Source organism: Rhipicephalus microplus, chromosome 10, assembly GCF_043290135.1.
Source record: "Rhipicephalus microplus isolate Deutch F79 chromosome 10, USDA_Rmic, whole genome shotgun sequence".
Classification (NCBI taxonomy): domain Eukaryota; kingdom Metazoa; phylum Arthropoda; class Arachnida; order Ixodida; family Ixodidae; genus Rhipicephalus; species Rhipicephalus microplus.
Genome location: NC_134709.1, coordinates 6,234,005 through 6,246,155, shown reverse-complemented (window position 1 = coordinate 6,246,155; position 12,151 = coordinate 6,234,005). Strand labels below are relative to the sequence as shown.

Genomic DNA, 12,151 nt, shown 5'->3' with positions numbered 1-12,151 from the left:
ACGCGGGCAGTTCTTTGTTTCCTTACAGCACGGTTGAGATATGCAGCGAGAACTGAAGCCAGGCTACCATTTGAGAAGGTAATGTGCACAGGGTTCAATTACACTATTGTGTTATACTCTTGAAGGCAAAGCTCAAGCGTCCTCCAAGTTTTTGATCAACTTAGTGCTAAATCAGTGAGCGGTATATGTGCAGCTGTCAGCTTAATACAAACTCTTTGCTGCCTTGTCTGGACTGGCTTGTACTGAAGCTGAAGCCTCAAAGTTTACATCTGTATGTTTGCGCCAGCTGGCGATAGCTGGAGCACAGCTCGCCTTGACTGGTTGACTTGTCTCTCACTTGTGGGAATCAATAGCTCCTCTATAGTTGGAACTATTGATAGTAGAAGAACTATTGCTTCTATCAATATCTTTAGCTATTGCCAGCCTTCAATACATACCGATGAACTTTGTGACACTGGTGTCGGTCCAAGCAGGTTCAGGCCAGACAAACTTTGAAGCAACCTTCACGAAGCAGGATTGTCAAGGCATTCCATATCAGGAGGAAAGGGGAGGGATGCATCAGCCACCCATCGATTATTCTTACTCACCAAAAGTTTGTGTATCTTTTTTCCACGTGCCACGTAACCAGCCTACTGTACGTGATTTTCTCCCGTGTTTACATTTGTCCTCATGCACATCGTGTTTTTTCATGTTTTTTTCATGGCCTGTCAAATGTCTTATTTATTAGCATTTAGCTGTTTCATGGACAACTCCTTCATGTGCTTTTCCTTTTTCATGGCTTTTTTAGGTCTTTCATCCTCTAGGGCAACATGTCATGTGAGCTGAGGCCGTTACAAAGGCTGATTTCATACTTCAGCAAACTCAGTTGTTAGTCTGCGCTTGTTTGTCTTGTCTCACCGCTCAGTTTAACCAAATATTAGCATTTGTCATCCAACTTTCCATGCTGCTTGACAAAGCCGCAGGGCTGGCAGCTGTGAGATTTTCTTCGTAGTAGCCTTTTAACATTGCCTAAGCAAATGACATGAATGCCTGGAGGTTTTTAGTTATATGATGCAAGTCCCCGTGTATTGGATATGAGACTTTACGGCATACTGTAGTTAGTGCACTATTTTATAAGTCCTGCACAGGAGTTGCTCAACTTGAACCGTCCACTTCTGATGGGTGAAAATGGCGTTTTTTTTTAGTTTTGGTGCTAAAATTGTACTTTTGCACGAGGTTTGATCCATTCACTTGCTTTTCAAACACAAAATAATGACTTCAAGTAAGATTGCTTTTTTTAATATATATCTTTGAAATAAAATTTTCATATGGAAGCTGCTTGTATCTATACCGTTTGAATCTGAGCATTTTACAGCTCGATAAAGCTCTCTTTTAGATAATAATAATTGTTGGGGATTAACGTCCCAAAACCGTGATATGATTGAGAGATGCCGTAGTGGAGAGCTCTGGAGATTTCAATCACTTGGGGTTCTTCAACGTGCGCCTGAATCTAAGTTGCATGGGCTTCAATCTCGTGACCTTTGAGTCAACAGTCGAGCACCATAACCACCATGGTGGGTCAGCCATTCTTTATGTGACAGTCATATTGGTAATCAATAATTCACTGTCCTTGTAATGAGCCATGTCTGCATTTACGGTGAAAAGGAACAGCAGTAGGTGAATCAATGTAAACATAATTAGACAGCAAAAGGAGTGATTGGCAAACATTTTAAAAGCAGCAACAATAATACAAAATATATAATTTACTTATAGGTTTAGGGGCCACTTATCTTGCATTCATCTGACATATTCTGCAGTGAAAATTCAAGCAGCTCCTGGTAAGGTTGTAGCATATGCAGTGTTATGTTAGCCCTTAGAACCAATAATTTGATTGAGTTAAGTATAAATTTCAGGATGGGTACCTTATACGGTACTTATTGTCCTCTCAAAGGTTTGCAACATCGCGGGAGTTGTGGAGCCTGGACTTCAACATATCCGAGTGTAAATTTCAAGGCAACAGCACTTCTGACTCATGCCCAGTGATTATTAGTGCCTCTGCCGAAGTTCTGCCTGCGGCGCAAGAGGACGACGCTGTTGACGCGGAGGTTGTGCAACGGACTACTACAGTTAATTGTTCAGAGGGTGCGATCTGTGGAGGCGCCATGACTCCAGCTGCGGATTCATGGAACTACATTCTAGTCCAACCAACTATAGATGATCCAGTGGAGTTCAAAATCCTTCTCTCCCCATACGGTAAGTTTACTGATCAGTGAGATTGTTTTCTGTTTTTTGTAATTGTTCCAGTTTAAAATGAATATGCCTCTTGATGATGCAAAGTTGTACTTGTTTACCTTGCTACTGGCTATGCATGTTTGTGTTCATTGAGCCTAATCGCCTAACTGATTGCCTTGAGTACTTCAGCAGACTTATAAAACCCATGCATTACAGTTTCACATCAATTCAAACTTAATTTTTGAATTCATGGTCCACTGGGACAGGTTTTGTGCCTTTAACAGGGTCACTGACTTGTGTTCTTGAGCAGCCTCATTTAGAAATCAGTGCATAGCATGCGATGCTCTGTAACAATTTTTTAATGTCAGTATCAATGTTTCAATATCAATCATCATGCCCACTGCACCATGCAGCACAGTCTGTCACACATTTGGTACGACACAACATAGCAGCAAGGAAAATTGTTTGAAAATTATGTAGCAATGTTTTTAGGGCAGAAAACAGGTTCACACGTGTAGTGTTTTTAAATGACTGATTTAGCTTAAGTGGATTGTAAAATTTGAAATTGTTTTTATTTGCTCTCGCATCATTACCTTGAGGATTTGCTGCTTTTAATGAGGATGTGCGAAGAAAAAAAGCATGCTCGACAGGAGCATGCTTAACAGGAGCAGATCTGACAGAGTGTTTTCTAACAATGGGGAAGGTTTAGTTCGAAGAAAAAGAAGGAAAAAGAAACAGCAGCCCCATTAAAGTGAAGCAGTCTGGTTATACTGCACATGTCGTGTGTTCCTTTCATCTGTCTTCATTTTCCGCATTGCTCAAAATGCAAAAATGTCCAAGTGCACAGGATGAGGACAGAATCCATCATTTTCTGCACTGTTTGCCATCGCAAGCAAGTTTGATTCACTGTCCCAGCGTTGCACGCTTCTTTAAGACCCACCTTAGAAGCATACATTTCAAAAAAAGAGAATATATTTACAAAATTCGGGGCTTTTACATGCCAGTGAGAGTAGGAGACATGCTATTTCGTAGACTTTGCATCAATTTATAGTAAAGTATGCAAACTTCCTTGTACTTTGAAATGTGACAGGAATTGAACATTCAATCTCTAGGTCAGCAGCACAATGTCCGCCACTTGTATGCATCACATACTGCAACACATTGATAGCACATTCTGGAGCAGGTTAAGAAAAGTATTGGGCTGCTTACTTCTTTACAATCTGCAGTGTTTGGCAACTGTTTTCACAAGCCATATGAGCCTGTAGCGACTGGGATATTGTTGGAAATGTCATCGCAGTCTGGCTCTCCAGAGAAATAAACAAAAGACTTGAGAGTGACTGGGCATGCATGAGAACGAGCAGCATTTGGCCTGCGGTTCATTAATTAGTGTGATCATTTTTATTTATTTATAAGTCGTCCAATTTCTTTCAGGGATTTTCGCTGTGTGGGGTTACAAGTTAACAAGAACATAAAAGCAAACAGGTGAAGAAAGCCAAAGAAGGCTTAATTGTCCGTACAACATCTGAAAGCGAGAACGATGCACTTAACGTTTCACAGTACAAAACTAGTGAAACGTACAAGAGGTTACAGAGCATATGTGTATAATTTATGCACTCTCATTGAAGCTAGAAGAAAATAAAACTAAAGATGACTGCAAAACTTTGGCATTGGTTAGCGTGTTCCAGTCATTTGTAGTTTGCAGAAAGAATGAACATTTAAAAAAATTGCTACGGGTTACAAAGGTTGTTATCGTGAACTCATGCGGTTGTCATGCAGCGTGTTAACTTGTTTCTTTTGTGTTGGTGTGCATCAGACTGCAGGTCAGCGCAAACAAGCCCTGTAGCAAAGAGCCGAAGGAAGGAGAACCTGGAAATGCTAGAGAAGATGTTTAGTGCCAATGCAACCACACTTGGGACGGTTCTCCAGGAGTATCTACGAGTGCCTAAATTTCCCAGTTCTTGCTGGCCTTCCCGTGAACTTGCGGTGAGCTCACATTGTGCACTACAAGTTGTGCACCACTAAGTATATTGAGTAACGTTTGGATCTTCAGAGCAGAGTTGCCAGTTCCACTTATAAGAAGTGGATTTGGGCTTGTTTTTTCGTCGAATCACTTGTAGAATATCCCTGCCACTTTTTTGTTTTTTGAGCTTATTGACCTTTTTTTGTGCAAATGCAGTTATTTTAGTGATAATTATGTTCACCAAGCCTATATGTCGATGACATTAAGTAGTTGAGTGATGTCAAACATACAAAGGAATCGAGTAACATTAATCATGCACTGGCAGATTTGCAGTCAACTGAATGGAGCTAATGTTAAAAAGTAAATATCTTTTGTTCATATTTGCACTGTACAAAATAATTAAAAGAATTTTTTTTCAGCTCCCCTTCGCACTTGAGTCACATTTAAGAAAAACTTATTTTTCATAATGGAGAAGTTTAGTGATTTATGCTTCTGTTGGACTTCTTTGGGAAAGTGGCACCGCTTTTTTCAGACTTCTCTTGTAATGATTATTTGCTTGTTACCTAGGTTGCATGTGGCAACTCTGCTTCAGAGCCACAAAGGCACATCATCCGTCTTGCAGGTATGTTAGTGGGTAGTTCAAGCGAGCAGGAGTGGAATGTTTAGGAAATGTTAACTAAAGGACTTAACAAACCCAAAAGCCTAAATTCAGTGTTACCTAGGTTTTTAACATATTTTTGCACTTTCCTTGTATAGTAAATATTTGTTCTAATGTGTTCCACATTTCTTACTAAGAGGCTGTGACATATGGCATGATAAGCCAATTGAACAAAAATACATAACTTTTCATTGCTTCTGCTACTGATAAACGTTAAAATAGGTTTGCCAAGTCCGTTCACAAAAGAATAAAATCTTAATTATGAAATGTTGGTTTTCAAACTGTTTATGGTCAAGTATACATAGCAGTTCTAACCTGGAGCTGGACACTTCATTGAAAGGTTTTCACCCGCATCTTTCGCCAGCATGTGAACATGCCTGATACATTCGAATATGGCTACCGATTGGATCCTGGGCCTGAAGAATCCAACTTCACTTCTGGCTTTAATGTGAGCCTGCACGAGCCGACACTCATCACATTTCGAGTGTTTCCAGTCTTGGACTCTGGTGGTACACTGTCCATAAATTTGCATCTCATCAGCCCCGAAAAGGTGAGAAAAGGAAATTTAGTTTTTTCGTGATATTGGCATACGGGTCGGAGTGCAGATTGAATTTGTGTTACTTCGACCTTTGAAATATTCATTTATGTGTTTTGTATGTTCTTCTAGCGGAAGAAAAATGGTTATTGAGTGGGATTGCCACAGTCCACAGTTTCACTGCTTCAACGTTACCGTTGTATAAAGAAAAACAATTTATCATATCCGCTTCCATATTTATGCCTTAAACCTTTTGCTCGGCTTATGTATGTCTGCTTTATTATTTTATAAAGTACATCTCTTTTGATGCTTGGTAGGCAGTTGTATACAACATCTGCTTCTCAGTACTATTATTGTTGTTTAATATTTTTTCTGATTATCTAAGTGTGTCTTTTCTGGTGAATCCAGGATGATGGCACAGTATTGCTTGGTACTTACCTTCAATATATTCTGTAGTGGTTTCTTTGGTACATAAGATAGTATCCAACATTCCAAATTTCCAGTAGGTCTGTGAACATGCATTTGGGCTTGTTGGTTTATGATTATAAGCAGGAAACAGTGCTGTAAGACGAGGCAGAATGAAAGAACACAGGCCACTTAGCTGTGAGCATTTCAAACTGTACAGGTAGCTTTTTTTTGAGAGACGCTCTGTTGTCTGTATTTCCTCTCAGGCATGAATTATGATGGCACTCTCTGCAGATAGATGAAATTCGCTTGGCATGGTACTAGGGCACTCAGCATTACACTCGCAAGAAATAAAATGAAAAAATGTGTTGTTTTGTGTAAGTTCCAGTTATTATAATAATCCGAATGACTATGCGCACTGCAGTGCAAAGACCTTCCCGTGATCCGGCAATCAACGCAGTCTTGTGCTGTAGTTTAATACTTCTGTAATAATTAGTTTCCTTAATAATGCTACTTAGCATGTAAATGATTATTGAGTTATTCTGCAGTCAGTCAGCTTCAATCCCTGCATAGAAATAATACAATATTAGGCCCAAAATGCCTGCTGAATGTTGTTCTTGATTGTATTCGTTTCAAGCAAAGAGATTATCTGGATATTGGTCCTGGAGTGTAGTAAGTTGAACGATTGTTTAACATGGCAGTATCTCTAGCAAAGTTATCCTCTGCAGCAATACACGATGCAGTGAAGTCAACAGACCACCTGTGAAGCCTGGTTGAATGTGCACACTGGGTTACCAGCCATTTGAAGAAACACGTGATGTGGGACATGCCTCTGAAATTTATGTGTACAACTGTATGCACCACCACTGAAGGGAATATTGTGTGGACTGAAAATAAATATGTGATTCAAGTTGATTTGAAGATTTACTGCTTGCACAGAGAGCGTTTCTAAATGGCTTGCACACTGAACTACAGGACGAGCACGGGACAACGAATGTGAGCCTGCGGATGGTGTTGGCGTACGGGGCGCGACCTCCACTCAGAGAGGACCAAAAGTCGTGGGAGTGGGGCAACAAGTTCCAAGTGAACACCAGCAGCGATGACAACTCCAGAACAGAGCTGCATGTTCCTTTTCCTGAGGTTGGACTCTGGTACCTGGGGCTGTTGCCACTGTGCTATCTCGATGATAGTGGGAATTCCAGGTAAGTCTTTTAGCCTCAAGTCGGTCTAATGACACGCAAATTAGGGTTGTTGGAATAAAAAGTACTAAAAGTTAAATCAACAAGTTGTTGCAAAACAGGGGATTGCAGATGTTAAATCTAAGGATAGACAAGTAGCAAGTTTGAGACTTTAAGGGAATTTAAAGTGAGTAGTGACTTGGTCGAATAATTTCAGATCGAATATTCTGAATAGTGTATATATAAGATCACATATTAAGGACTTAAACTGAGCATTTCTGCCATGGCTCAACTGACATGCATATATGTTTAAGAAGTACAAACTAGGCATGTGTGAATAAATTTTTTGGTTCGAAGTGAAGTGGAAGCAACTTGAAATACAGCAGTAGTATGCAAATTATAACTAGTATAGTGCATTCCGTTTTAAAAATTACTATGCTTAGCACATATAAGTTTTTATAACATGGTTTTAAACTTTAAAAAATAAATCTGGTGAAGGTAATGTGTACATTGAACCTGGAAGTGTGACTTAGTGGCAGGGCAGATTTTCTCTGGATGGGTTAGGTTATATGTTCTCAAGTATATGTGTAATTGTTTGTTTAGAATACAGTGAACTCCCGTTAAGACAAACTCATTTAAGACGAATTCTCGCTTATGCCGAACGACGTGAGAAGGTTTGTTTGGTTTTCCATAGACCCAATGCAAAAAAAATCCGCTTAAGACGAACAGCCTTGCACCTGCTCTTCTGCTAAGACGAACACTTTCGCGGAGACCGGGAGACCGAGGCGATTTTACAGAGGAATTATGGCAATCTTGGGGGGCATTCCCGCGGCTGGAGGGAAAGAAAATACAAAAGCAGCAATGGCGCGAAGCAAATTCGCGCCACGGTGGAGGGAGGGAGGTAGCGACAAAAGAATGGCCCACTGCATCACCCGCACTTTGACCCGCAGAGCGAGCGGCAAAGCAAACAAGAAGAAAATGAGAGAGCGAGAGAGTTTTGAAATCGGCTATCGGCCGTGAAGAAGCAAGCAGGGAAAAGTAAAAAAATAAAATCACGACCGAGACTCCCTATTTGCGAAGAGAGTAGCTCTCATGATCAATGCCGTTTCTCAGCGGGAACATGTGAGCTCGCGTCCTACAGCCACAGCTCTCTCCACGTGGATGTTCTCCCTCTCCGACCTCGCCATCGCTGCCGCCGCCATCGCCGAGGAAACAAGTTCTTTCTCTGCACCGAGCCTGCGATCGCACGTTTTTTATTCCATGCGCTTTGTTTGCTTCGCTTGTCTCGTTGAAAATGGCCAGCAAGCCAACTGTACAACGAAAGTGAATCGAGCTTTCAAGGAAAGCAGAAATTTTGTCCGAAGTGAGAGCCTGCAAGCTCACAAAGACCGAGATCGCACGCAAGTTTGGAATTGCGAAGAGCACGCTAACGGGCATCGTGAAGGATAGTGCGCGGATAACCGCTGCATTGAGCGATGGAGACTTCACGCCGAAGCGAAAGAAGATGTGGACGGCTGCGCACAAGGGCATGGAGGATGCTCTACTCGCATGGATCCAACGTGCTCATAGCCTGAATCTGCCTGTGAACGGCGTAGTTCTGAAGGCAAAAGTGGAGGAAATTGCCCTACGAATGAACATCGAGTTTGCCTGCAGCGAAGGATGGCCGGATCGCTTCAGAAAAAGACGATCTATTGCCGGTGAGGCCGCCGCCGTTGACGAAGTGACCTGCAACGATTGGACCTGCAACAGACCTGCAAGTGACCTGCAACAGACGTCCATTATGGACTGGATCAAGCCAAGCAAGAGCACTTGAACGCAGTTGCCTATCAGGTTACTCCCTCAAATAAATTATTTTTGTGTCTTTTTCCTTCACTGTAAGTGTACTTGATACTTTGTTTTGAATTAAGATATTTGCATGCACCTAGGTATGTAGCCAATTCTTTTTTCGAGGGTGCTTCTGATAAGACGAACATCTGATAAGACAAACAATTCTTCATGGTCCCTTCGAGTTCGTCTTAAAGGGAGTTCACTGTAGTTTGAAATTTTGAATATTCTGAATTCGTGTCTAAGTGAATGCAAATACTGCAATATTCCTCAGTCCTTGGTTAAATCTAATAGCACATGTCATCTTGCTTTTAAAAACATTAAAAGAAATGTAGATAATGTGTGGTAAAAGAAAAGAAAATACAGTGCACAACTGGTTACATGCAGTCTTTTTTTACTCCTGTTTTTTTTTTTATTATTCTAACTTTCACATCCATGTAACAAAAAACTTCGCAAACACTTGTTTGGTCCCATAGCCTAACTGGCTAGTAGAGGGACCAATTGTGTGACATACCTACAGACTTGCGCAAGCGGTTACACAGCGACAAAGGACATCAAACTGGATACAATGTTTAAAATAGACAAAAAAAGCAAAAAACACATGATTGAACCATACAAAAAAACACAGCTCAGAACATAGCTATTTATAGCACAGAATAATAATAGCACTAGAATAATACTAATCATAATAATAATAATAATACTAAATGACTATGCAGACGTATTACTTAGAAAGTTCGCATGAAGTGCATGCTTCATGGCCAATGAAAAATTTCTAGCCTCTTTCACATCAGTCGGTATCGCATTCCATATGAGAGCGCCGTGAAATGCTGTGAGCCTTCAACCGTAGGCATTTCTGGCTACCGGTAAATTAAACAGTGATTCGCTGCAGCTCTTGTACAGCGCGCGGGTAACGTAAAGGTGCTGTTCACCTTCCTATAGAACCCCTTGTACATGCATACCACTTACTGTGGAGTCCCCCAAAATGAGAGACTGGTTATAATCCGGTTGCCAGAAAATGTTCATAATAATCGCACTAATGAGTGCACGTCTCGAAAGAGGCACACTGGTGCGCCGCTGAGGAGTGAGCGATGAAGGGGACGCGAAGTGAACAAAAAGAAAAGGAAAAAAATCGCGGCACGCTACGTGGTGTTTCTCTATAAGGAAGGAGGGCAACGTCCTCCATGACAGATACCGTAATTACTCGAATCTAACGCGCACCTTTTTTCCGGTTAAGCGAGTTTATAAATTGCATGCGCGTTAGAATCGAGTACAAACAAAAAAATTACGGTCAATCTATTGCCATCGGCAAATCCAAAATGGCCGCCCCCTACGTGCGTCGGCATGGCGCGTCGGCCATTTCTGCCTATGTGTTTCCCATGTGCGGCACTTCGTACGTGTGCTGAGGAGTTCGTCATCTAGTAGTGCATTAGCATCGACGGCGTGGAAGGGCCGACTCCAAAAACTCGATAGCACCACGATGCCGCTTTTAAAAGAAAAGTTATGGCGTGTGCAGAAACGGACGGAAATCGGGCCGCATCGGGGTCGTTCGGAGTTCCCGAAACGTGCGTGCGGGACCGGCGGAAACAAAAGCAGAAGATTCTCGACAGCCAAGTTTCACGCAAAGGCTTCAGTGGACCACAGCAGGGTCGGTTTCCGCAAATTAAAGAGCTGCTCGGCAAGTATGTGCTTGAGCAGCGAGCGGCACAGCGGCCCGTGACGACAGAACTGCTCCAAGTGCGGGCTATGCAATTAGTCTTGGAAAAAGGTCTAATGCAGAGCCAGTTTAAAGCGAGCAGGAGCTGGCTAACTAACTTTATTTAGAGGAAAGGCTTTTCCCTCTGAAGGGGAACATGCATATGCGAAAAGTTTTGCGGAGGAGTACGATCAAAAGCTTCACAGTTTTCAGAGGTTCGTCCTAAACTTGCGGCGCAACAACGGCTACCTGCTTGGGCAAATCGGGAATGCCCATCAGACGCCTCTTTACTTCGACATGCCTGGCACCACAACCGTCGAGAAGAAGGGCGCGAAGCAAGTTCGCGTGCTGGCATCGGTCCACGGTAAAACTACCGTGACGGAAAGCTCTGTTACACGTCAGATGGGCACAAGCTTCGCCTGTACCTCATATTTAAATAGAATACGCTCCCGAAAGGAGTAGTTTTTTGGAGTGGTGTGATCGTGCGGGCCGGCGAGAAAAATGGGTGCGCGTTGCAATTGATGTCTTACGTTTTTTTTTTTTTCGCGGTGGAAATCGGGTGCGCGTTACAATCGAGGGCGCGGTAGAATCGAGTAAATACGGTAAGCCTTTGCAACAGCGCAGACGCGGCTAGACAGTGTATTAGCGTCGCTAGCAGGGCTCTGGCTGCGCGAGATTCAACATGACACCCGCAATACCTTCTGTATCACCTGCGCCTAACAGTTTCCTGTGGGAAAAAGCGTTGTTATCATGCTTGCCACAGGTAAAATGTATGCTTAGGCTAGTTGCCAATTTGGAATCAACATGTTTGCACAGCACAAGAAAGCGCAGACATAGGGAGGACACAGCGCAGGTGCTGCATGTTGTTTCTGTGCTGTGTCTATGTCTTCGTTTTCTTGTGCTGTGCGAATATGTTACTACAGATATTGCGTTTGCTACCTTGTCTGCAAATTTAAAACCTTTTACAGTTTTATGACGTGAGCTTTCGCTTTTTCTGCCAGTCTTACATAAGCTTGGCGGGTTTTTGTCGTTGATCTCCCAGCCGCAAACGTTAACAACGCATCACGCATGCTAATCTCTGTTCAGTGCTTGAATACGGTCTTTCTGACGCCGGATTTTCATGTCTTTACAAACTGCAAACTACCCACGACAGCTTACCAAACAGCTGGTGACAGACCTTTAACATTTTTTTCATATTAGTATTGCTGGGTCTGCCATCCCATGTTTTTACAGTGAGCCAAACTGGGTGCCCTGCGAGATGGAATCGGCGCATGTGGAACTCACCATCAATTCCACAGCCTGCTTGAACAACAAATGCGGCCTCTTTGGCCGCTGCTTCCAGTACATCAGTGGAGGGATGATCTTCAGCAGCTGCTACTGCACGTCTGGTAGGATGCTGCTTGGCATGGTGTAGAAAATTGGAAGGAGAAAAATGAGCAGGGATGCTAAATAATGTTACAGCCTTTCAGTTGAGATGGAGACGTCTTTCTCCGCAACTTCATTGCTTTGACATAACATGTAACTTGGAACATTGATTGCATCATCATGATTCTTGCTAAAAGGCTACATACGTACTGTTCTCGTGCAGGGGCGTAGTAAGAAAATTCGGGGGGGGGGGGACACAACACGAGCGTTCGTGTTGTCTTATCCTTCGGCTGCGTCTTTGTCCTTTTTGCGCTGTGAG

The 12,151-nt window shown here is 42.5% G+C and overlaps 1 protein-coding gene across 2 annotated transcripts in view; it reads left to right on the top strand.

Moving 5' to 3' along the window:
- Window positions 1-12,151, top strand: part of LOC119181242 (post-GPI attachment to proteins factor 6-like) — a 58,507-nt gene that overhangs the window by 17,738 nt on the left and 28,618 nt on the right. For both annotated transcript variants that reach the window (XM_075874929.1, XM_075874928.1), the window contains exons 5-9: window positions 1,931-2,232; window positions 4,025-4,194; window positions 5,194-5,379; window positions 6,745-6,971; window positions 11,701-11,855. In XM_075874929.1, coding sequence (XP_075731044.1) covers window positions 1,931-2,232; window positions 4,025-4,194; window positions 5,194-5,379; window positions 6,745-6,971; window positions 11,701-11,855 — 1,040 coding nt within the window. The remainder of the gene's footprint in view (window positions 1-1,930; window positions 2,233-4,024; window positions 4,195-5,193; window positions 5,380-6,744; window positions 6,972-11,700; window positions 11,856-12,151) is intronic.